Below are 22013 nucleotides of genomic sequence, written 5' to 3'. Positions count from 1 at the left end.
AAAAGGCTAACAAGGTGTAAGAGCCATAGTGGCTTCTCTGGGAGCTAGCTTTGCAGTGGCTGCTAAAAGCAGCTGTGGCTATGGGAAAGGGAAGTAAGTAGTCCAGGGAGTGAATACTAGAATAGGCAGTTTCAAAAGCTGGAAGCATTTAATTTTTTCATTCTCATTATGCAGTAGTACTATTATTATGCCTCTTTTATAGATGGGAAAACTGCAAAGAAAGTCCGAATTCATTGCCCAGATAACATGGTTATTAAAGTGGCAGAGTTGGCTTTGAATGCAGACAGCCTGAGTTGAGATTTGCAGTCTGTGATCACTCTAAGTTGTTGGTTCAGTGAGTCCCAAGGCTTCTGTGGAAAGCATGTGGGCAAAACTAAGTCTCTACTTGTGCTGCTTAGTCTAAAAACCCTTCAGGAAGTAAGGGGCAGAATGAGGGCAGAAGTCTCATCTCATTTCTGCTGATGGCCCTCTTGCCCTGAGGCCAATGACAGGTCGGTCCGGAGGCCTTCTTAGGAACAAGCTCAGGGTGGTTGGAAGGTCCACAGTCCCAAGTCTCAGTTCCAGGATCCAAAAGCTTCTGAAATTCAAAACCCTTTTCATTTAACTCACTTGGCAATGAAAACTTAACCGTCCTGCATTTGTGTAGCACAGACATTTCACTGCAGACATATTGACTACCTGAGCCGAGGAGCCAGAGACGGGGATGAGAATTTGACAGGTCAGTATTTCCAATAGGCGATGGGAGAGCTATGAGTGGGGACACCGCATCTGGAGTCTGTCAAGTAGCAACTGGCTGCAGGGTTGTGCAGCATCCCTGGCTGGTTCATCTGAGGTCACCCAGCCACGGTCAGAGGTAAGATTATCAATGGCAAAGAGTTTCAATGGCTGAGGGAACTGGAGTCAAAATCTTTCACTGGGAAACTAATTAATTAATACAGTATCTTCTATTATAGGTGTCCAATTTCTTTTTTTCCTCTCTTGCTCCCTCCACCCAGCCCACCCTTCTTGCCCACAATCAATCCCCTGTGTGCTGTCCATGTCCATAAGTCATTCACACATGTTCTCTGACTAGTCCCTTCCTCTTCCTTCCACCATTATCCCCCTACCTCCTCCCATTCTGTAGCTGTCAGTCTGTTCCATGTTCCCATGTCCCTGGTTCTGTTTCTTGTTAGTTTATTCTGTTCATTAGATTCCAGTTACAAGTGAGATCATATGGTATTTGTCTTTCACTGACTGGCTTAGCATAATAGTCTCTAGTTACTTCCATGCTGTTGCAAAAAGTAGGACTCTTTTCTTTCTGCTGCATAGTATTCCCTTGTGTAAATGTGCCAGTTTTTTAATCCACTCATCTACTGGTGGGTATTTGGGCTGTTTCTAGCACTTAGCTATTGTAAATGGTGCTGCTATGAACATAGGAGTGCATAGGTTATTTTGGATTGATGTTTCAGGATTCTTAGAGTATATTCCTAGCACTGGAATCACTAGGTCATAAGGCAGTTCCATTTTTAATTTTTTGAGGAAATTCCATACTGTTTTCCACAGTGGCTGCATCAGTCTGAATTCATACCAACAGTGCACTAGGGTTCCCCTTTCTCCATATTCTTGCTAGCGCTTGCTGTTTGTTGATAGGTGTGAGGTGACATCTCATAGTGGTTTTAATTTGCATCTCTCTGATAGCTAGTGATGCTGAGCATCCTTTCATATGGCTATGGACCATCTGTATATCCTCCTTGGAGAAGTGCCTATTCAGGTCTTTTGCCCATTTTTTAATTGTGTTGTCTTCCTGGTGTTGAGTCATATGAGTCCTTTTTTTAAAAAATATATTTTATTCACTATGCTATTATGGTTCTCCCATTTTCACCCTTTCACTCACTTCCACTGCACACCCCCTCCCACCCACATTCCCCCCTTTAGTGCATGTCCATGTATCATATTTATAAGTTCTTTAGCTTCTACATTTCCTATACTATTCTTACCCTCCCCCTGTCTAATTTCTACCTACCATCTATGCTACTTATTCTCTGTACCTTTCCCCCTCTCTCCTCCTCCCACTCCCCTGTTGCTAACCCTCCATGTGATCTTCATTTCTGTGGTTGTTCCTGTTCTAGTTGTTTGCTTACTCTATTTTTGTTTTTGTTTTAGGTGTGGTTGTTAGTAATTGTGAGTTTGCTGTCATTTTACTATACATGTTTTTTATCTTTTTATTCTATAAGTCCCTTTAACATTTCATATAATAAGGGCTTGGTGATGATGAACTCCTTGAATTTGACCTTATCTGAGAAGCACTTCATCTGCTCTTCCATTCTAAATGAAAGCTTTGCTGGATACAGCAATCTTGGATGTAGGTCCTTGCCTTCATGACTTCGAATACTTCTTTCCAGCCCCTTCTTGCCTGTAAGGTCTCTTTTGAGAAAGCAGCTGACAGTCTGATGGGACCTCCTTTGTAGGGTACTGTCTCCTTACCTCTTGCTGCTTCTAGGATTCTGTCCTTCATTTTAATCTTGGCTAATGTAATTATGATGTGCCTTGGTGTGTTCCTTCTTGGGTCCAACTTCTTTGGGACTCTCTGAGCTTCCTGGACTTCCTGGAAGTCTATTTCCTTTATCAGATTGGGGAAGTTCTCCTTCATGATTTGTTCAAATAAGTTTTTCACTTGTTGCTCTTCCTCTTCCCCTTCTGGTACCCCTATAATTCGGGTACATTTAAAGACATCCTGGAGGTTCCTAAGCCTCTCCTCATTTTTTTGAATTCTTATTTCTTCATTCTTTTCTGGTTGGATATTTCTTTTTTCCTTCTGGTCCACTCCATTGATCTGAGTCCCAGTTTCCTTCCCATCACTATTGATTCCCTGTACATTTTCCTTGATTTCACTTAACGTAGCCTTCACTTTTTCATCGAATTTGTGACCAAATTCAACCAATTCTGTGAGCATCCTGATCACCAGTGCTTTGAACTGTGCACCTGATAGGTTGGCTATCTCTTGGTCACTTAGTTGTATTTGCTGTGGAACTTTGATCTGTTCTTCCGTTTGGGCCATTTTTTTGTCTTGACGTGCCTGTTATGTATGAGGAGCAGAGCCTTAGGTGTTCACCAGGGTGGGGCTACCCAGTTGCTGGGTTGTGACCGTATGTGGGGGAAGGGTCCAAGAGGGAACAATGGTGCTTGCTCCACTCTCTGACAGATTTCAGTCACTTCCCAAGCTTTCCCCAAGCAAACTGGGCCTTTCTGGTGTTGATTCCCAGGTGTTGTGTACATTCTAGGACCCTGTGGGTTTCTCCAACGAACTCTCCGGTGAGGCTGGGAGTCTCTCCCGGCACCTCTACCCCCACAGGTGTTTTCAATCAGTGTTTTGAGGCTTTAGTACTCTGTGCTGGGACCCTGGGTTGTGTGTCTGTCTTGCTCTCCAGTTTTGCCTGGATTATCTGCACGTGAATGTGAGACCGCCTGGTCCACCAGCCAGCTTGTGTGCTGTGCTCCTGCACAATCTGCTGCCTTGCTGGGTCTGCCCACTGCTGCCTAGCGTGCTGGGGGTCCACCAGTTGTGACCCCTCCCTGCCCTGCCACCTGACTCCACCCTTCCTACAGGTCTAGTTGAATGTGTCTACTTTAACTCCTTGGTTGTCGGACTTTCACACAGTTCAATTTTCTGTCAGTACTGGTTGTTTTTGTTTCTAAATTGTTGTTGTCCTTATTTTTGTTGTATGAGGAGGCAGTATATCTACCTACACCTCCATCTTGGCTGGAAGTCCCCATACGACTTTTTTATATAGAGATCAAACCCTTGTCTGATGTATCATTGGCAAATATGTTCTCTTATACAGTCAGTTCCCTTTTCATTCTGATGATGATTTCTTTAGCTGTGCCGAAAATGTTAATTTGATGTAGTTCCATTTGTTTATTTTTCCTTTATTTCCCTTGTCCTAGGAGATATATTGGCAAAAATATTGCCATGTGGGATATCTGAAATTGTACTGCTTATGTTTTCCACTAGAACTGTTATGGTATCATGACTTATATATTTAAATCTTTTATCCATTTTGAGTTTATTCTGGTGTAAGGTGTAAGTTGGTGGTCTAGTTTCATCTTTTTTTTGCATGTACCAGTCCAGTTCTCCCAACACCATTTGTTGACGAGGCTACTTTTACTCCACTGTATGCCCATGCTCCTTTGTCAAATATTAATTGATCAGAGACAAGGGGTTATCTGTGGGCTCTCTGTTCTGTTCCATTGGTCTATGAGTCTCTTTTTATGCCAATACCAGACTGTTTTGATGATAGTGGCCTTGTATAGTTTAATATCAGGTATTATGATCCCTCCAACTTTGTTCTTCTTTCTCAGGGTTGCTAGGGTTATTTGGGTTTTTTTTGTTGTTGTCCATATAAATTTTTGGAATATTTGGTCTAGATCTGTGAAATATGCCATTGGTATTATCCTGGGAATTGTGTTGAATCTATAGATTGCTTTGGGTAGTATGGCCATTTTGATTATGTTAATTCTTCCAATCCATGACCATGGTACGTGCTTCCATTTGTTTGTGTCTTCCTTAATTTCTTTCTTCAGTTTCTGTAGTTTTCTAATTACAGATCTTTTACCTCCTTGTTTAAATTTATTCCTAGGTACTTCACTTTTCTTGTTGATATAGTAAATGAGATTTCCTCCCTTAGTTTCCCTTTCTGATACTTCTTTGTTGGTGTACAAGAATGCCAGTGATTTCTGAATACTGACTTTGTGTCCTGTTACTTTCCTGAATTCACTTATTAGGTTGAGTAGTTTTTTGAAGATTAAATTTTAAGTAAGAAAATCATACATAAATCCATTCTCTACTTAAGAATTAAAATATTCCAGAGAAGACAAAAGCCCTCCTTGACCTTTTGTCCCAAATCCAGTTCCCCAGCACTGCCTTCTTCCCCAGCAGTGGCTGACCCCTCCACAGTGGGTGCGGACCCTTCCAGTCACACTCCAGGCACTCACACACCCATGTATCTCATGCTTCCTCCACGTGTCCATGCCCCACCCCCCCACTTTCAGTAAAAGAGGTCAGTTTCACTCTCAAAACTTCCCCCACTTCCAGAGTGCCACACATCTGCCCACCCCCTGGTGCAGAAAACGTAGCCCCTATGTGTTGTGCACAATGGTTCCTTGTGGATGTGACCCACTCTAATTTTCTCCTTGTGAGCCGAGGACACCAATGCAAGGGATCCAACTTCAGAGCAGCCTTGGCAACATGACTTCTCAGCCTGTTCTTGGGACTCAAAATTACCACATGGATCTACATATAGGATACTTCCCATGTGGTCTCAATTATTCTATAACATACCAAGAACTAGAACTTAAGTGAAAAAGACTTCTGACGAAATACTGCAGAGGTTACAGAAGCCATCCACTGAAAACATGGACTTTCTTCAGAGAAGGACCTTGAGGTTCTCCTCTGATACCTGAGTTTTAGGTTAGAAGACCCCAGACCACAAACAGGGATGGGGGAGGTGGCCTGAGCAGGAAGGGGCTTGAAGACTGCATGAGGAAGCACTGGTGTTCCAGCTGCCCTCAGGTAGGTGCAAGACTCCACACAACCATGAACCCCTTTGAAGGTTCAAACTACTCTAACAGAGACATGCTTGATGCCCTAATGAAAACTCTTGACTTGCTCACCAAGGAAAGGCAATGCTACAAAACCAAACTTCAGAGTCAGAGGGGCTCTCGAGATGCAATGAGTCCAGCCTCACAGAGCATCTCAAATGAGCTGAACCCAGACAATGCCTTCGTTGGGGGAACATCAACAGCAGGATCAGACCTGAACTTGGTCTTTAGACACCTAGACCAGGGTAATTTTCTCCACAGCACTCTATGTTTATGGTACTGTTTAAAAAAACAGAAAAATATATTTTAGAAGATACCCACCTGACAGCTATAATATTCATTCTCAAAGAGTTAAAATTTATTTGCATGGAAGCATCTTCCCAATGGCATCACATAAATACTGTTACTATGTCAAGACAGAAAAGTTTTTAGTTTTCCTAACTGATGCCACTAGGTGGTTGTTCCGCAAAGCTGAGCATCAGTGTCAACTGAAATGAGGACCCCATCCGCTCACTCACGACACCTATGGCTTCACAGTAACTGTTCCTTCTCAGGCACTTGCCCTGCTTTGCCTGCACTCCTGCTGTTTCTATTATTTGGCAAAGTCTAAAGCCCATTTGATTGACATTCACGGATCTGTTGTACATCTTAGTCCCTATAACCTGTAACTCCATAGAATCAGCAATTGAAAATACTTGATCCTTTCATAATACTATGAAGTTGATATTTTCCCTTGACATTTAAGAATAAAACCAAGCAGTCCTTCTACCCAGCTGGGGAATCTGACACAGACAAGTATACTATGCAGGCTGCTTTCTTACTTATTTGTTTAACACCTGGTCTGATAAAATGCCAGTGTGATGATACAGTAAAAGCATGAGTGTCTTCTTTAAAATATAGAAAGGAAATAGGATTAACTGCTAATACTCTTATTATTTTATCCTCAAGTCATTATTTTTCTGAAGTACTTAGTTTTAGTACTTAGCATAGACAGGTATGCCTTCATGTTGTGCCACAACATTACAGGACTCATGGAATAAATGTATACTGAGCGTGCTCAACCTGCCAGTAGAGAAAAACATGTAGACTAATAAATGCCTTAGCGTTAACAGCTTCTATCAAACAGGTTGCCCAACACAGAAGAAAGGGTACAGTGTGGATGTGGGGACAAGAACCACAAAGGGCTTTGTAGACATGAAGTTCCCTGAATATGTATGAAGAGTGCTCCTGATCTAAAGAGGTGATTCTAGCTATTGACATTTTTGGTTCTGCCTGTGAACATGAGAATCACAGTGAACATGAAATTCTGCAAATGTTCTCCAAATAAAATTAAACTACAGTGTACAGTTGAATTAAATATCAATACCAGTTGGGAGACTTTCTTAAGTGTCTGCTTCAAAGCTCTTATAAAAAGTCTTGGTTCCAGTAGATAAGCTTTCACTTGGATTTAAAAAAAACCTTTAGTTCTGTTTGGTATATAAAAAATAAGGTAAGTAGGTTCAGGCCAAGGGATAGCAGATGGATATGAATTAGCTCTTCAAAATATGTCAAGTTCAGCCTTGGCTGGTATGGCTCAGCTGAATGGAGCTTCATCTTGTAAACTGAGAGGTCGTGGGTTTGATTTCCAGTGAGGCCTAGGTTGTGGGTTTGGTCCCTGGTTGGGGTGTGCATGAGAGGCAACTGATTGATGTTTCTCTCCCTCCCTCTCTTTCTCTCCCTCCCTTCTCCTCTCTAAAATCAATAAGCATGTCCTCGGGGATGAGGATAAAAAAAGTGCCAAGTTCATGATTTCAGTTAAACCCGGTAATTTAGAGAGAAAAGATGAGTACTATGAAATTACATAAATAAAAGTTGGCTGTTAAGATGGTTAAACTTCAAAGTTTCCTAGGGCAAATGAACTCTTTTGGCAAATCTCTTTGTAGAACAGGAATTCTTTAATATAAGTGGCCATCCCACATACGCTCAGACCTTTGTCTCTACTGTTTTTCAAAATAATACATATAAAAGCTCCGTAATTCTTATACTGTAGAAAAATTATGGAGGAAATACACCAGGAGTCCTGGGCTTACGTACCAATTTTGTTACTGTTGGCAAGTGACCTGACCCTTCAGGCCTCAGCTTCCCTGCATCTGTACAATGGGTGACAGTGGGAGTGGAATGGTAGAATGGCCCAAAGCCTCACTTGGCTCCAACACTTTCTATGGAGTTTTACTTCAAGGAACTAATGGTAACAGTTGCCTCTTTCTGGAAGGTAAAAAAGATGCTGATCACGGCAATGCACTGAACGAACATTCTCTGGATGTCACTGAACGAACATTCTCTGGATGTTTTACGTTTCAGTGGGGGCACAAAGGGGTCAGCACCTAAAATGTGTTTGGAGCTGGAGTTAGCCTTTTAGATTAAGCAACTCTGAGTATGTAAGAATTGGGATAAATTTAAAGTGTTCCTCAGAAACATTGTAACCAGATGAATACTAGGCATTCGCCAGGAAATATTCTGTATCTGGTTTCGTTTTTTTCCACTTTCTCCCTCCTTCAGCTTTTTTCTTGTGCTTTTTCAACATATAATTATCAGGCCTCAGAAAATATAGAGCACATGGGGCATTCCAAAGGTAATGCTGTAGGGGGATTACTCTGGCATTTTTGCAAATGATAAAAAATGGGGTGTTGAAAAACAGTTTGAGAAAATAGTGGGCAGAAGGAACAAAGAAAGGTCTTATGTTGCTGCTTCTTCTAAATGGAATTTTATTGGAGCCTCTGTGTCAGCGGCTTATGTAAGGAGTCCACTCAACCTTCTGCCCCAGACCCAGCCTCTCCTGGCCTGCCTGATCCGATCTTATCTCTACCCACGAAGGAGAGAGTAGAGTAGAGCCCATGCGGCCACACACTCACTGACTCATCATCCCAGTGGCCCTGCTGGTCTGCTCTGGCCTCACACCTGGCTCTGGAAAGCAGCCTCTTGTCTTTGCCATGCTCACCCCTCCCAATTCCTACAGAAACAGCCAGAGCTTGTGGACCAGATCCCAACAGCTGAGTGAGGCCATCCTGAGCTCCTGTCCAGGATTCCTATTTCTCGTGACGTTGGCGTGTGCTTTGTCAGAGTCTCCTTCAGCCCAGCCAATGGGGGCTGGGCCCCTGGCCTCTCTTTCTTTATGCAGGTTCCTGGATTCTTGCCAGCTGCCGCAGCAACTGCTTAGCCGCTATCACTAGCCACCTGTTACCAGAGGGCCATCTACCTGACTTCTGCCAGCTGCCAACAGCCCAACACCAGCACTCCCACAAAACACAGCAGCATGCACTCTCACAGGTGCCTCAGGTCAGCCTGCTTGCAGAGCTCAGTGATCCTCCCACTGGCTGGCTGTAAGCAACCCCCAGCTCCCTTGGGTGGGGTGGTCATGTGATGGAATGTTGGTGGCACTGAAATCAGTCATGCTGGCCTTTAGAGCAGAGGCTGCACCCTCTGGCACAGCACAGGCCTTTCTCTGCTTCTGCCAGGAAGCAGTCTCGTCAAGCACAGGGTTCCTATTATCTCACGTAATCTCTGCACACTCAGAGGTGAAAATTTGGGCAGCCTCTTGCTTGAGGGCTCCCTAAAATTCCACACCATCAGCAAATCCCAAAACACCGATTTAGAGAACATTTTTATCTCACTGTTAAGTTGCTTATTCAGTGGTTGTGAATAAAATTGTCACTGTTTTATTTATATGCCTTGCCTTTGGTTGGCATCACCCCACCTAGATTATCTTTAGACAAATAGAATTTGACTAAACATTTTTTTATTTGCCGTAAGTTTCCTATAAGTCTCCCCAAATTAACTATCTGATAACCTATAAAAATAATTATTGCAGATTTATTCAAGCTCCCACAGACTATACACATGCTTTTTATGAGCCACCACTTCCAGTTTCCTTTGTGAAAAACATTTTCCTACGTGACCTAGCTGTGGGTCTAGCAGAATTCCCATTCCCTCCGGTGGGTGGGAACCTGGCAGCCCCACTCTACCTGGAACAGAGTGGGCACATGTGATACTCTGCGCAATCTGAAAGAAAACCATTTTCGATGGAGGAAGCTGTTGTGTTCCTCAGGTGTGTGTGGGCAAGAAAAAAGATTGATAACTGCTGGGATGAATAAATATATATGTAATTTAAACAAATTTGTAATCCTCACTCAAGGATATTTTATTGACTTTTAGAAAGAGAGGAAGGGAGAGAGAGAGAAACATCGATGTGAGAAAGATCAGTTGCCTCCTGTTCGTGACCTAACTGAAGACCTAATTCACAATCTAGGTTAGCCTAACTGCTGACTGGGAATAGAACCCGCAACCTTTTGGTGTTCAGGACAACACTCCAACTAACTGACCCACCTGGCCAGGGCCATATATATGTAATTTTTTTTTATTGTTGTTCAAGTACAGTTGTCTCCATTTCTCCCCCCAAAACTACCCCCGCCCCACCCATCCCCACCTCTCACCCTTGATCCTACTCCCCTTTGGCTTTGCGCATGGGTCCTTTACACATGTTCCTTCGTGACCCTTCCCCTTTTCTTCCCATTATCCCCCTCCGTTCTTCCCTCTGGTCCCTGTCAGTTTGTTCTTTATTTCTATGTCTCTGGTTCTTTTTTGCTCATTTGTTTGTTTTGTGAATTAGGTTCCACTTATAGGTGAGATCATATGCCATTTATCTTTCACTGCCTGGCTTATTTCACTTAGCACAATGCTCTCCAGTTCCATCTATGCTGTCTTGAAGGATAGGAGCTCCTTCTTTCTTTCTGCCCCATAGCATTCCATTGTGTAAATGTACCACAGTTTTTTGATCCACTCATTTACTGATGGATACTTAGGTTGTTTTAGCTAAGGTTGGCTATTATAAATTGTGCTGCAATGAACACTGGGATGTGTAGGTTCTTTTGAACTGGTGTTTCAGGATTCTTAGGGTATAATCTTATCAGTGGAATTGCCAGGTCAAAAGGCAGTTCCATTTTTCGTTTTCTGAGGAAATTCTACTGTTTTCCACAGTGACTGCACCAGTCTGCATTCCCACCAACAGTGTACTAGGGTTCCCTTTTCTCCATAATCTTGCCAGCTCTTGTTTGTTGTTTTTTTTATGATGGCCATTTGACTGGTGTGAGGGGGTATGTCATTGTGGTTTTAATTTGCATTTCTCTGATGGCTAGTGATGCTGAGCATCCTTTCACTTGTCTCTGGGCCCTCTGTATGTCCTCCTTGGAGAAGTGTCTGTTCAAGTCCTTTGCCCTTTTTTAAATTGGATTGTCTGTCTTCCTGGAGTGGAGTCATGTGACTTCTTTATATATCTTGGAGATCAAACCCTTGTCCAAGGTATCATTTGCAAATATATTTTCCCATACAGTTGGTGCCCTTTTCATTTTGCTGTTTTCTTTAGCCGTGCAGAAGCTTTTTATTTTGATGAGATCCCATTTGTTTATTCTTTTCTTTATGTCCCTTGCTCTAGGGGACATATCATTGAAAATATTGCTGCATGCAATGTCTGAAATTCTCCTGCTGATGTTTTCCTCTAGTAATTTTATGGTGTCATGACTTATATTTAAATCTTCTATCCATTGTGAGGTTATTTTTGTGTATGTGTATGTGTTGGTGGCTGAGTTTCATTTTTATTTTGCATGTCTAGCTCTCCCAACACCATTTGTTGAAGAGGCTGTTTTCACTTCATTTTATTATACAAATAATAAACCTCTTTGTTCAATATTAGTTGGCCCTAGAGACTTGGGCCAATAGAGACTTTCTGGGCTCTCTATTCTGTTCCACTAATCTATGTGTCTGTTCTTATGCTAGTACCAGACTGTTTGATTATCATGGCCTCGTAACATAGTTTGATATTATGTATTGTAATCCCTCCAACTGTTCTTCTTTCTCAAAATTGCTGTGACTATCTGGGGTCATTTATGGTTCCTTATATAATTTTGAAATGTTTGTTCTATGTCTGTGAAATGTCATTGGTATTTTAATAGTCATTGTGTTGAATCTATAAATTGCTTTGGGTAGTATGAATATTTGATGAGGTTAATTCTTCCAATACATGAAGACAGTATATACTTCCATTTACTCCTGTCTTCCTTAATTTCTTTATTTAGTGTTCCATAGTTTTCTGAGTATAGGTCTTTTAACCTCCTTGGTTAGGTTTATTTTTCTAACCTCCTAACCTCCTAGGTACTTTATTTTTCTTGCTGCTATAGCAAATGGGATTTTTTTTCCAATTTCTGTTTCTGATAATTTGTTGTTGGTATAAAAGGATGGTATCAATTTCTGAATACTGACTTTGATATATATGTAATTTTAAAGGGTCTTGTAAAATCATTTCAACAATGACAGGAAGAACATTAATTCATCCACTCAAATTTTTATTTAGCCCTCATTAAGGAAGGCAGTGATACCTCAGTGATTTTCAGAAACCTTTTTGTAATGTTCAACCACATGGACTAAATAAAAAGGAGGAACTCGGAAACACTCCTTCTGAGAAGCTTAGCTCTGGGCCATGCACACGCTGCGCTTGGTGGCGCAAGGTCTTCTCCACACCCAGCACTTCCGTCCCGTCCTTGGAGCACTGCAGTGCCACTCACTGCACATGTGACCACAGTGGACAGGCTGATGGTCCTCGTTCTGGCTCTGAAGTCACCTGCTGGTGAGCAGACCATGATGGCATGTACCACCCCGGGGAAAAGTCTGTCTATGCCCCAGTCTCCATCCACACTGGAGCTGTCCCAGGACCTACTCCAGAGGGTCAGTGGGAGGACTAATGTGCTAACTTATAGAAGGTGCTTAGCAGCACCCAATACAGCAAACTCTCAAGAAATGTTAAAAATTAGAGTTATTCTGGCCAAAATATTTCTGATGAAGAGCCAGTGGTATTTAGGACCATTTACTTACTGAAATTGTTAGCAATTTTTCCTGGTTATTTATCTAACCTGAGGCCATTTAAATGTTTTACACTGTTTTTTCTTAAAAGTGCTAAAAATTAAAGTTCCTTTTAACACATACTTTTCCCCTAAGGGTATTAATTGTGTTACTCCTTTCTTGCACCGCATGCTCTAATTTCCTTTGTTTCCAGGTTTCCCTTCCACCTGGGGACTTGATACTTGTGCTTACTCTCCACTGTTGCATGGTGCAACTCGATCTTTCTCTGATTTCCTCTTTATTTCCCATATGGTTCATTATCTTCTTCTTGTTGCTTTTCCAGATGCTAGATGATCATGATGACTGCCAACAGCACTTTTGTCTTGTCAGAATGAAATTCCAGCTGAACTAAGGGCAGTTAATAATTCACCACCCTCACCCATCTCCATGTCCGCTGTTCTTTCTTAGAGCAGTTCAGGCAAAGCACACGTTAAGGCGCATCCACCACGAACTCCTTCCTACCTAGTTCCTTGGTTAAAAGTCCTGGGGAATGTGAAGGAAAACTGCACCCAATGCTCCCCTGCAGGGGCAAAGGGGCACATTTGAGAGTGACAACTGCCTAAAGGTGCACCATTGCTGCCCATACAGAGGACAGGTAAATAAGGTCACGGGCCATGATTTAAGACTCCAAAATGAATATGCATATAGGTTTATGTTCTCATAGAGCCGATAAAATGGTAGGATGCAGTGCTGAGATTCTTGTGCCTTCTTACATCAGTCCAGGGGTTTCTGTGACTTCTGCTGTCTGAGCCAATCGAGATAGCTTTGTTCTCTGCAGTGGATCTGAACTAAGCACCAGGTCCTGCCTGCTATCTCCTTGACCTTCAAAGATGGCATGTGTTTCATTTCCTACAGAATCAAGAAACCTCTTCTTACCAGCAGCATGTGTCCCACAGCTGACTCTGATCTCCTTTCACGCCTCTTAACAACATCTTTCTTTAAAGTGTGCCAGGTCCCTTTTCTACATGCAGGCATCTGCCTTTTTCTTCTATGAGGAGTAGCCTGGCATAGGACAGCACCTCTCTGTTTAAAATTTATTTTTATTTTACTGTGACATATATTTCTATTATGTCCTCTTAGAAAAAAAACTGTAATCAAAAATAAAATAAATTGTAAACATTTAAAAAATAATAAATAGCAGTGGAAATGTAAGATAAAATATTTTAAAAAATTTCTCTCAACTACAGTTTACATGCAATATTATTCTATATTAGTTTCATGTGTATGCACAGTGGTTAGAGATAGCACTTCTTGAACTTGAGTACGGATCAACATCCCCTGGGGGAGCTCGTTAAACCACAGACCTCTGAATTCCAGGCTAACTCTGTGTTTCTAACACGTTCCTGGGTGGTGAAGATGCTGCTGGTGCAGAGGCTGCATCCTGAGAACCACTGACGTTTGAAAACCCGTTTTCAGTGATTTTCCCACAATTCCGAGTGTCTTCGGGAGCTTTTTGGTGCCCTGGTTTTCCCTGCTAAAAACCAGAATTCCTACTAACCCAAGAATATTTTGGTTACTAGAGCTTCACACACAGAACTTTACAGCTGATCTTGGGAAAAGTGTGTCCCTAACATTTCAGACAGCTCACGTCCGCACACGTGAGAGTGCGTCCGTCGGCGCCTCGCCGGGATGTCCGCGAGACAGCAGAGGGTCTGCCACGTTTACCACGACCTGACACTCAGCAAACACTGCCTGAAGGAGGGCGGACACTCTCATGTGATGAGAGCCTTCACTGGGGACCTTACTGAACTTGCATCACAACCGTCCCCCAGCAGATGTGCACACACTTGTTTTCACAAAGAATCGTGTGTACTCAGCTTCCTTACTTTACATTTTAAATATGGTCATGGTGTTCACTAACATTTTGGGAAAGTGGTACTAACTCTTCATCATCCCTTGGAATTTCTACTTTCTATTGTTTCCACCAAAAAAATCTTTAGCTATACACCATGTGGGCAGCCCTCTCCACCTGTTTCATGTATTACCTTCCTGGTTTTCCACCCCCCAGTTTTCCTAGATGTTCTAACAACATGGACTGGGACCCCTGGATGCAGGGAAGTGGCTGTGCATTGCATAAGAGCTCCTGGACAGGGAGGCGTGTCACCGAGCCACGTGTCCTGGAGCAGGCCGAGGGACACCTTTTGTACCAGGTGCGTAACTAGAAGGCAGCTTCCAACCAGCCCCCTCTTCCACTGTCATCACCTGCCAGTTCCCAGCATACCAAGTCAGAGTTTCTCTTTGATTCTCCCTTCTTGTACCCTCCCCCCACCCCCGCCTTGCCCTCAATTTGTTTTTTTTTTAAATTTTATTTAGTTATTTTTCAAGTACAGTTTTTTGTCTATTTCTCCCATCCCAACCCCCCACCCCCCGTGCTCTCCACCTCCCTCCCATTTCCACCCCCCTTAGTTCTCGTTCCTGTGTCCTTCCTATTTGTTCCTCTGAATCCCTCCCCTTTTTCCCCCTTAAATTCCCTTCCCTCTTCCCTCTGGGCCCTCAATTTGTTTTCTGTGACCCTGGAAGAATTCCACATTCATTCCAGAAAAAAGGATTGGTCAGTATTACTTTCTTCTAGTTTAGCACTCAAGTTCTGCTGCTCTTTCTTAAGTGATAATAAATTCCCAAGCAAAATGACTAATGAGCATTTCTATCTGGCCTCAGTGTCTTGAGGCAGAAGGCTGCCTGGGTCTCAGGCCCCGGCACCCAGTGGCAGCATCACCCACCCACCACGTCTGAAACCACTTACATTCAGGTGGAAAATATTTACAACTACACTCTCCTTGGGGCGTGCTTCATGACGACATGCCTAAATTTAACTCTGCAAAGCGTGCTGAAGTACCATCCAAGAAGCATTCCTTCTGTTCTCTTGGGCCACTCAGCTCCTGAAACTCCTCCTTTACCCAGAGCCCTTAGGAAAGCAGAGCTGGTTGTGCCTGGACCCAGAAGGTGGGAGTGTCCCCAGGCAGCCCATGCAATGCCATCTATCTCTCGTCTCAGCCCTGAGACTTGTTGGGGCGTCGTGTCCTCCCACCACCAGAATCCGCCTATGCTCCCTACACCCCCAGCCCACCCAGACTCCCCTCCAGTCCTCGGGGAACATGAGTTCTCTGCTGCCGTCACCTCCTTCCGGCCGCCTTCTCCAGCCCCAGATTCACATCACTGCAGAGCACTCAGCAACCCCGTAGCTGCTGGAGGGATACACATTAACCATGCCCTTTTATTTCCTGTGTTCTGATACTGCTGGGAGGGAGGAGCACCCCTTCCACAGTCAGCCAGGTCCTGGACACAGCCAACAACTACCGTGCAAGCGTGCCTTTCAAACACAAACCAACTGACCCAGACCCCACACCCCCACCACTTCCTCTATGGGGCTCTCACACTATGACCATGATTCCCCTGCCCCAGTCACCCCAGGACCAGGTACCAGACAATCAGGGGAAGGCTCCTGTGCCCCAGAGCCCTGACATTATTCAAATAAGCTGATCCTAAGCCTGCTTACCCTGACTCGCTTGCAACTTCTCTAAGGAAACCACAGTGAAGGCAGTGGCCCACGTTTCCCCCCCTTCCCTCTGTCTCCGGTGTGGCTCCCATGATGGGGTACATCCTCCTCCTGGGAACTGAGTAACAAATGACCACCTCAGTGCCTGTCATCTCCCGCTCTGTTGATCTCACCATGCCTGGATTAATAAGCCCTATAATTTAAAACAGACTGTGGTTTCAATCAAGTCTCCAAGCTCTTTGCAGTGGTTCCCCATTGTCCCTAAGATCAAACACCTCCCTTTTGAAAGCTCTCCCTTAGCCAGCAATCTCATTTGTTACCCTTCCAACTCTACTCTAGGGCCAGGGCTTCATGCTCCACTTTGTAGATGGGCCTCCATGTTTCAGGGACCTTCAGTCCCCTATCTCCGCAAACCACCCAAAGCCAAGTCATTGCTGTCTCTTATCCCCTGTGCTGCAGCAGGTCTTCTGGCAAAGCCTTCATAGAGCTACTTGCAGAATATACTTGGGACGAGACCTCTTCCAGTTACCACCTTGCCCAACCCCTCTACCCCAACTCTGGCCCATCCCACGGCCATTTGCCACCCAGTAGACAGTGCCTTCAAGCTTTTAAAATAAACCTACTGTACTCCAGGCCCCACATGGCTGGGCCCACCTGTGACTGAGCTTGTCTTTCGCCCCCACCTTGTCCCTCATGTTCCAGCCACAGTGACCTCCTGCTTCCTCTTCCAGAAAAAGTCATGTGGAAGTCAGCTGTTGCCCTCGATGCTCCCCCTGGTCTGGAACTTTTCTGCCAGGAACTTTGTGTGATTTTTTTGCTTCTGATCATTTTGGTCTTGGCCAGAATGTCATTTCTTCAGAGAGGCCTTTCTGACCACCCTACTCCTCCTTGTCTACCCAACTGCGATATTTCATTTTTATTCACGTGCTGGTAATTTGCAAGTGCGCTATTTGCTTGTTTACAGCTTTGTGGTCAGTGGGTGTAATGTAGGTGGGGGGAAGACACATGCCCTGGATATGGGGGAGGGGTTTGAGCTGCACACGTGTGACAGGAGTCTTTGACCCCTTGCTGACCACGGTGGCTGGAAGAGGGGAAAAGGCAGACATGGCTGACACTGGCCTTCATTGGCTGGAAGGCTGCGCACTCCCACTGGCTCTCACACGTGTGAGATTCTGGGAGAGAACTTTTGAAACACAGCATGCTGGAAAGCAAAATGTTAATTGGTTCTTTCCCCTCCCCCGGGGCAGGGGTTGTACCAATGGTCACCAGCAGGCCTGTGCATGGAGGCCTTGGCACAGACTCTGCAAGATGCCTGGAGCTGGACAGCGACTGGAGACCAGCTAAGCCACCTAAGTTTATGATACTTTTTGGAGGCAAAAGAGGTTCCTGACACAATCTTGAACTGAGCTGGCAGCGGGTGACAAGGTGATTTTTCTTTGTATGTCTTAGAGAGAATGGGCTTTGAGGCAGAAACTTACTGTTATTTCCAAAGACCTTGGTGATAATAGAGCCACTTACAGAATATACTTGGGATGAGACCTCTTCCAGTGACCACGATGAACAGATTTTTGTTCCTGTGTTATTTTCAGTTCTTGAACCTATGTAGTGGTTCTAATGAGGCTAATTCTGATGTCATACTCTGACTTTTCCTTTCCCCTTACTTTTGTTACCTGGGTATTTTATGCAGAAAGTTGCCATTAAATAAAAGATTCCTTTCTTGCCCTGGCTGGTATGGCTCAGTGGATTGAGTGCTGGCTTGCAAGCCAAAGGGTCACTGGTTCGATTCCCAGCCAGGGCACATGTCTGGGTTGCGGGCCAGGTCCCTAGTAGGGTGCACGAGAGGCAACCACACATTGATGTTTGTCTTCCTCTCTTTCCCCCACCCTTCTCCTCTGTCTAAAAATAAAGAAATAAAATCTTTTAAAAAAGATTTTATTTATTTATCTTTAGAGGGGAAGGGAAGGAGAGAGGGAGAGTAATATCAATGTGTGGTTGCCTCTTGTGTGCCCCCTACTGGGGACCTGGCCTGCAACCCAGGCATGTGCCCTGACTGGGAATCGAACCGCGATAATTTGGTTCACAGTCCCGCGCTCAATATACTGAGCCACACCATCCTGGGTAAATAAAATCTTAAAAAAAAAAAAAACATTCCTTTCTTTTCCACTGAATTCCATCTTTGAAGATTTGCCTGGCAGATGGCAAGTGGTAAGAACTCCCCCCTCCCCACTGGTCGTCTTTGGTAACATGGGGATCTGCTCACATAAATGTGCGGTATCTAGAATACTGAGTGTCTAGAATAGCATTTGCTGTGGGGGAGTGGTAACTACTTAATAAATTAGTTGAATTAATTTCTCTTTCAGATTGCTCTATTTTCTGGAGTTGCTGGGATGGAAACTCCCCAGTTTATTGTTTTTGGCCTCATGATGGATACCCATGTGCTCTGTGAATTTTGCCTGTGAGCTCATCCTTGGCAAACATTTTCTTCCGTGTGAGACTTGAGGACCTGGCCCCAGTGATTCTCCATGGGAGGTTTTATTTTTGACCTTGTGGGTCCAGGGAACTCACTGGTTCTTACATTAATATCCCAGCCTTAGAGAAGGGTTGGAATTTAGAACACACAGCATGTGTGGTAAAGATTTCAAGGCTCCAGTGTCTTAAGGATGCACCTTTCTGCCCTCAGTCCGAGGCAGTCAGCCAGCTCTGGAGTTGAGTCTCTGTGGTGGGGAAAGATCGTCTAGTCCTGTTACCACTGCCAGTTCTAACTCCTAGCTTTATTCAAGGGGCTCAATTCTAAGTGTATAAGGAGCCCGAGATCTCAGTTCCAGTCCCCTGTGCAGGTGCTAACACCCAAGCTCCACTTTCTGGTTCCGATGCCCTGTGGGCTGCCTGTGTCCACTGCAGCTCGAACGCTCCCCTCATCCTGGGCCTGGGGATTCCCCTTTCTCACAGTGGAGTCAGCATAGAGTATACACTGCACTTGGCTAATGTAATATTTTATCCAGCATCCGTGTGTGTTTGGAGGGTCCCTGTCGATCTAGCCCACCATCGGGGCCAGAAGCTCCCTCTGGCCAATTTCCACCTCTTTGTCATTACTGTTTCTAACCCAAGACCTTGTATCTCGGTGACACTGTGTCACACAGTTTGGTTTATCATTCTTGTTAATGCACTGCTCTCAGAGTTACTCCAAAGTACGAAGTACACAGCTGTGCACCCTGGGTGCACAAAACAAATACTTGCTCATGAAAGGAAAGCAAGTGACTTCCAACATCTTGTCACCAACAGCTGGTCCTACTGGCTGGTGCAGCAACAGCCCACTTCATCCTGTCAAACAAAGAGCCTTCAGGAGTGACCAGCTTCTTGCTGAAGTAGATGGGAGGAGGGCAGGAATTAGAAGATGATAAAAAAAGGGGAAGCACCTCAGTCTTTAAAAAGCCAATGATTGTTATGGAGCCTTTCAAGTCTGGTAGGCAGAGTGAAATATGTCTCTCACCACCAATTTCTTTTACCCGCCCTGTATACCCAGGCTTCTATACACGTTAAGAAGTGATAAAACCACAGTAACAACAGTAGTTAATATTAGTGAGCACTTGCTACAGGCCTGACATGTGCCAGGCATGTTAAATAGTAACATAAATAAAAACAATGACGATTACGATCACAGCAGTTAACACATGTGAGTAGAGCAGGTCTCCTCCAGACTGTGGAGCCAGAGCTGTGACTATACAGTGTCAGTGCATTGGGATGTCCTTCCATCTGTCTGTCCACACACACGTTTTGCTTATCAAAGCACCCTGGGTACCCTTTTCACCATAAAGCTTTGTTGGAGGCCAGGAAGTGAGAGGAGGTAGGTGGGAGGATGGCAGAACACACGGAGGGTCCTCTAGGGCGATGGGGACCCTCTCCCAGGACAGTGTCTCTGGTGGCCAGGGACAAGGGGCGGGAGGTGGGAGACAGCATGGTGAGCTAGAAGGAGGGCCTGGGTTTAAGGCCAAGCCGGGTGGCCTTAGTTTTTGTCATCTGTACAATGAATGGAGTGGTGAACAGGAAGACGGAATGATCTGCTCTTTGCCTGGGGCTAGCCCAGCATTTTGTGGCTGGCATAGAGTAAATGTTATACAAACATTTGTTAAATAAATAAATGCCCCAAATTCCATAACAAGCACAGTTAAGCTCTGGACACACACGGCCAGGGAGGGAACAGGAAGGGCTTCCTCAGACTGATAAAATAAGGAGCTGCCCAGTATGTCCTGTTCTGGGGTCACCATTTCATTCTTTGCCCTTAAGACCCTGCTGGAGGGAGCGGGACGTCTGAATTCTGCATGGCCCCGGCAGCAGGCTGTCTGGTCCAGCAGAACCCAGGCCACGATGCCTGGCCGAGCTGCTGCTGAGAGGAGAGCGCTGGGGGCAGCTGCGATGATGGGGGCCTCCCCTGTGGGTGGCCTCCTCCTCATCTGTTATGGCTGCTGCCACGGCTGTCATGACGGAGTAAGCAGGGCGGGGCTCTTGACAAAAAGACACTTGTACCCTTGCTCGCCAATTTATCTCCACCAGGGGAGTGGAGACCCTGGTGGGGAGGGCCCGGCCTGATGAAGTGAAAAGGCAGGCACTTTCTTCCCTTCCCTGGTCCCTTAGACGGGAGAGCCCCAGTTGTGCCCTCTCCACTCCAGTGAACAAAGCTAAGAGGCAACTGACTGCTTCTTGTCAGCTGTTTAGTTTCCATTAGTGATGAAGTAACAGAAATACAGTACAGTATTACAATCTACATGACATTCCCTTGTACTTATGGGGGAAGTAAGAGTCTTGGTGTAGAGGGGATAGGACAGAGGGGAAGGAAGGGTTATTTACCAAAAGGGTAGAGCACTCATTTTCCCTAAACATCTGAGGACGGTGGTTTTCAAACTCGGCTATTCATTACTCCCCTGGGAGTATAAAAAAAATCCAGTTGCCCAGGTTGGACCCCTGGATGAGTATGCTTAGCCGTTCCTTTTTTTCCTAGTCAGCAAGCCAAAAACTTTAAACTTAGAAACTTAAAAGTTACACAGGACCCTAAAAGTCCTATTAAACTTGTGTAGAATAGGGGTGAACAACCTTTTCTTACACAGGGTGAATTAGGAAATATTCCTGGCTTCACAGGCTAGAGAGCTTCCACCGCTGCCATTTGGCCAGTGCAGCAGCCCCGGGCCCGGAGGCTGCCCATCCTGAGTCCGGAGGAAATGAGGCAGCATCTCTAAGTCAGTCCTTGAGTGTCTCCCTATTTCCCTCCCAACACGAGGGTCCTCCCTTCGCAAATCCGTTCATGAAAATCACATCAAAATATCTCTTCAAGCAGGTGTGAAAGCAGACTGATGGAGGGCATAGTATCGGAGCTGGGGCAGTATACTGGGGCTCATCTGCATACACTCTTCTGCATACTTTGTGTATGTTTGAATGTTTCCCAAAATAAGACATTTAAAAAACGAAATTGAAAGAGAGAGAGAGAGAGAGAGAGAGGCACATTCCCTCGCAAAACAGAAGCTGAAATTTGGGAGAAGTTTGGGGTCCAAGTCACATGCTTCACTTGTCTCCTCCTGGGGGTGGGGGCACGCAGCCTTTTGAACACGATGGCAGAGGCATCAGGCAGCAGAGCCTTTGGGGAGGATACTCACGACCAATAGAGCAGCATGAGCAGGAAGGGGCAGATGATGAGGGCCTGTAGGACCTGCCAGTCCCGGCACAGAGAGGCCAGCCCAGGCATGAGGAACTGCCCTGCCATGGCCACGAAGCTCGCCACCATTGTGATCATGAACCGTTTTCCAGGAGGGCACAGCTCTATTCCTGGAACACAGAAGGGACAAGAGAGACATGAGCATCCTATCTTATGGCCTGCGGGAGCCACTGTGCACCAGGGCCAATGCGCTTCTTAGCCATCCAAGAACTGTAAATAGGTTTTTATTTGCTGGTTGCCACGAGAGCGCTACAGGTATGCCAGAGCCCTGTGTGGTGTGTCAGTGTTGAAATCCTCATTTTTACAGCA

General features: G+C 44.9%; 1 protein-coding gene across 4 annotated transcripts in view; it reads right to left on the bottom strand.

The window, feature by feature from the left end:
* The window catches only part of SLC22A23 (solute carrier family 22 member 23), a 188127-nt gene that overhangs the window by 32441 nt on the left and 133673 nt on the right, over positions 1–22013 (bottom strand). For all 4 annotated transcript variants that reach the window (XM_053664087.1, XM_053664088.1, XM_053664089.1 and 1 more), the window contains one exon: positions 21646–21814. In XM_053664087.1, coding sequence (XP_053520062.1) covers positions 21646–21814 — 169 coding nt within the window. The remainder of the gene's footprint in view (positions 1–21645; positions 21815–22013) is intronic.

The sequence above is a fragment of the Artibeus jamaicensis genome, unplaced genomic scaffold (genome assembly GCF_021234435.1).
Source record: "Artibeus jamaicensis isolate MK-2021 breed Jamaican fruit bat unplaced genomic scaffold, CSHL_Jam_final contig_335, whole genome shotgun sequence".
NCBI classification, from domain to species: domain Eukaryota; kingdom Metazoa; phylum Chordata; class Mammalia; order Chiroptera; family Phyllostomidae; genus Artibeus; species Artibeus jamaicensis.
The sequence above is the reverse complement of the archived record's forward strand: the minus strand, read 5'-3'. Positions and strand labels throughout refer to the sequence as shown.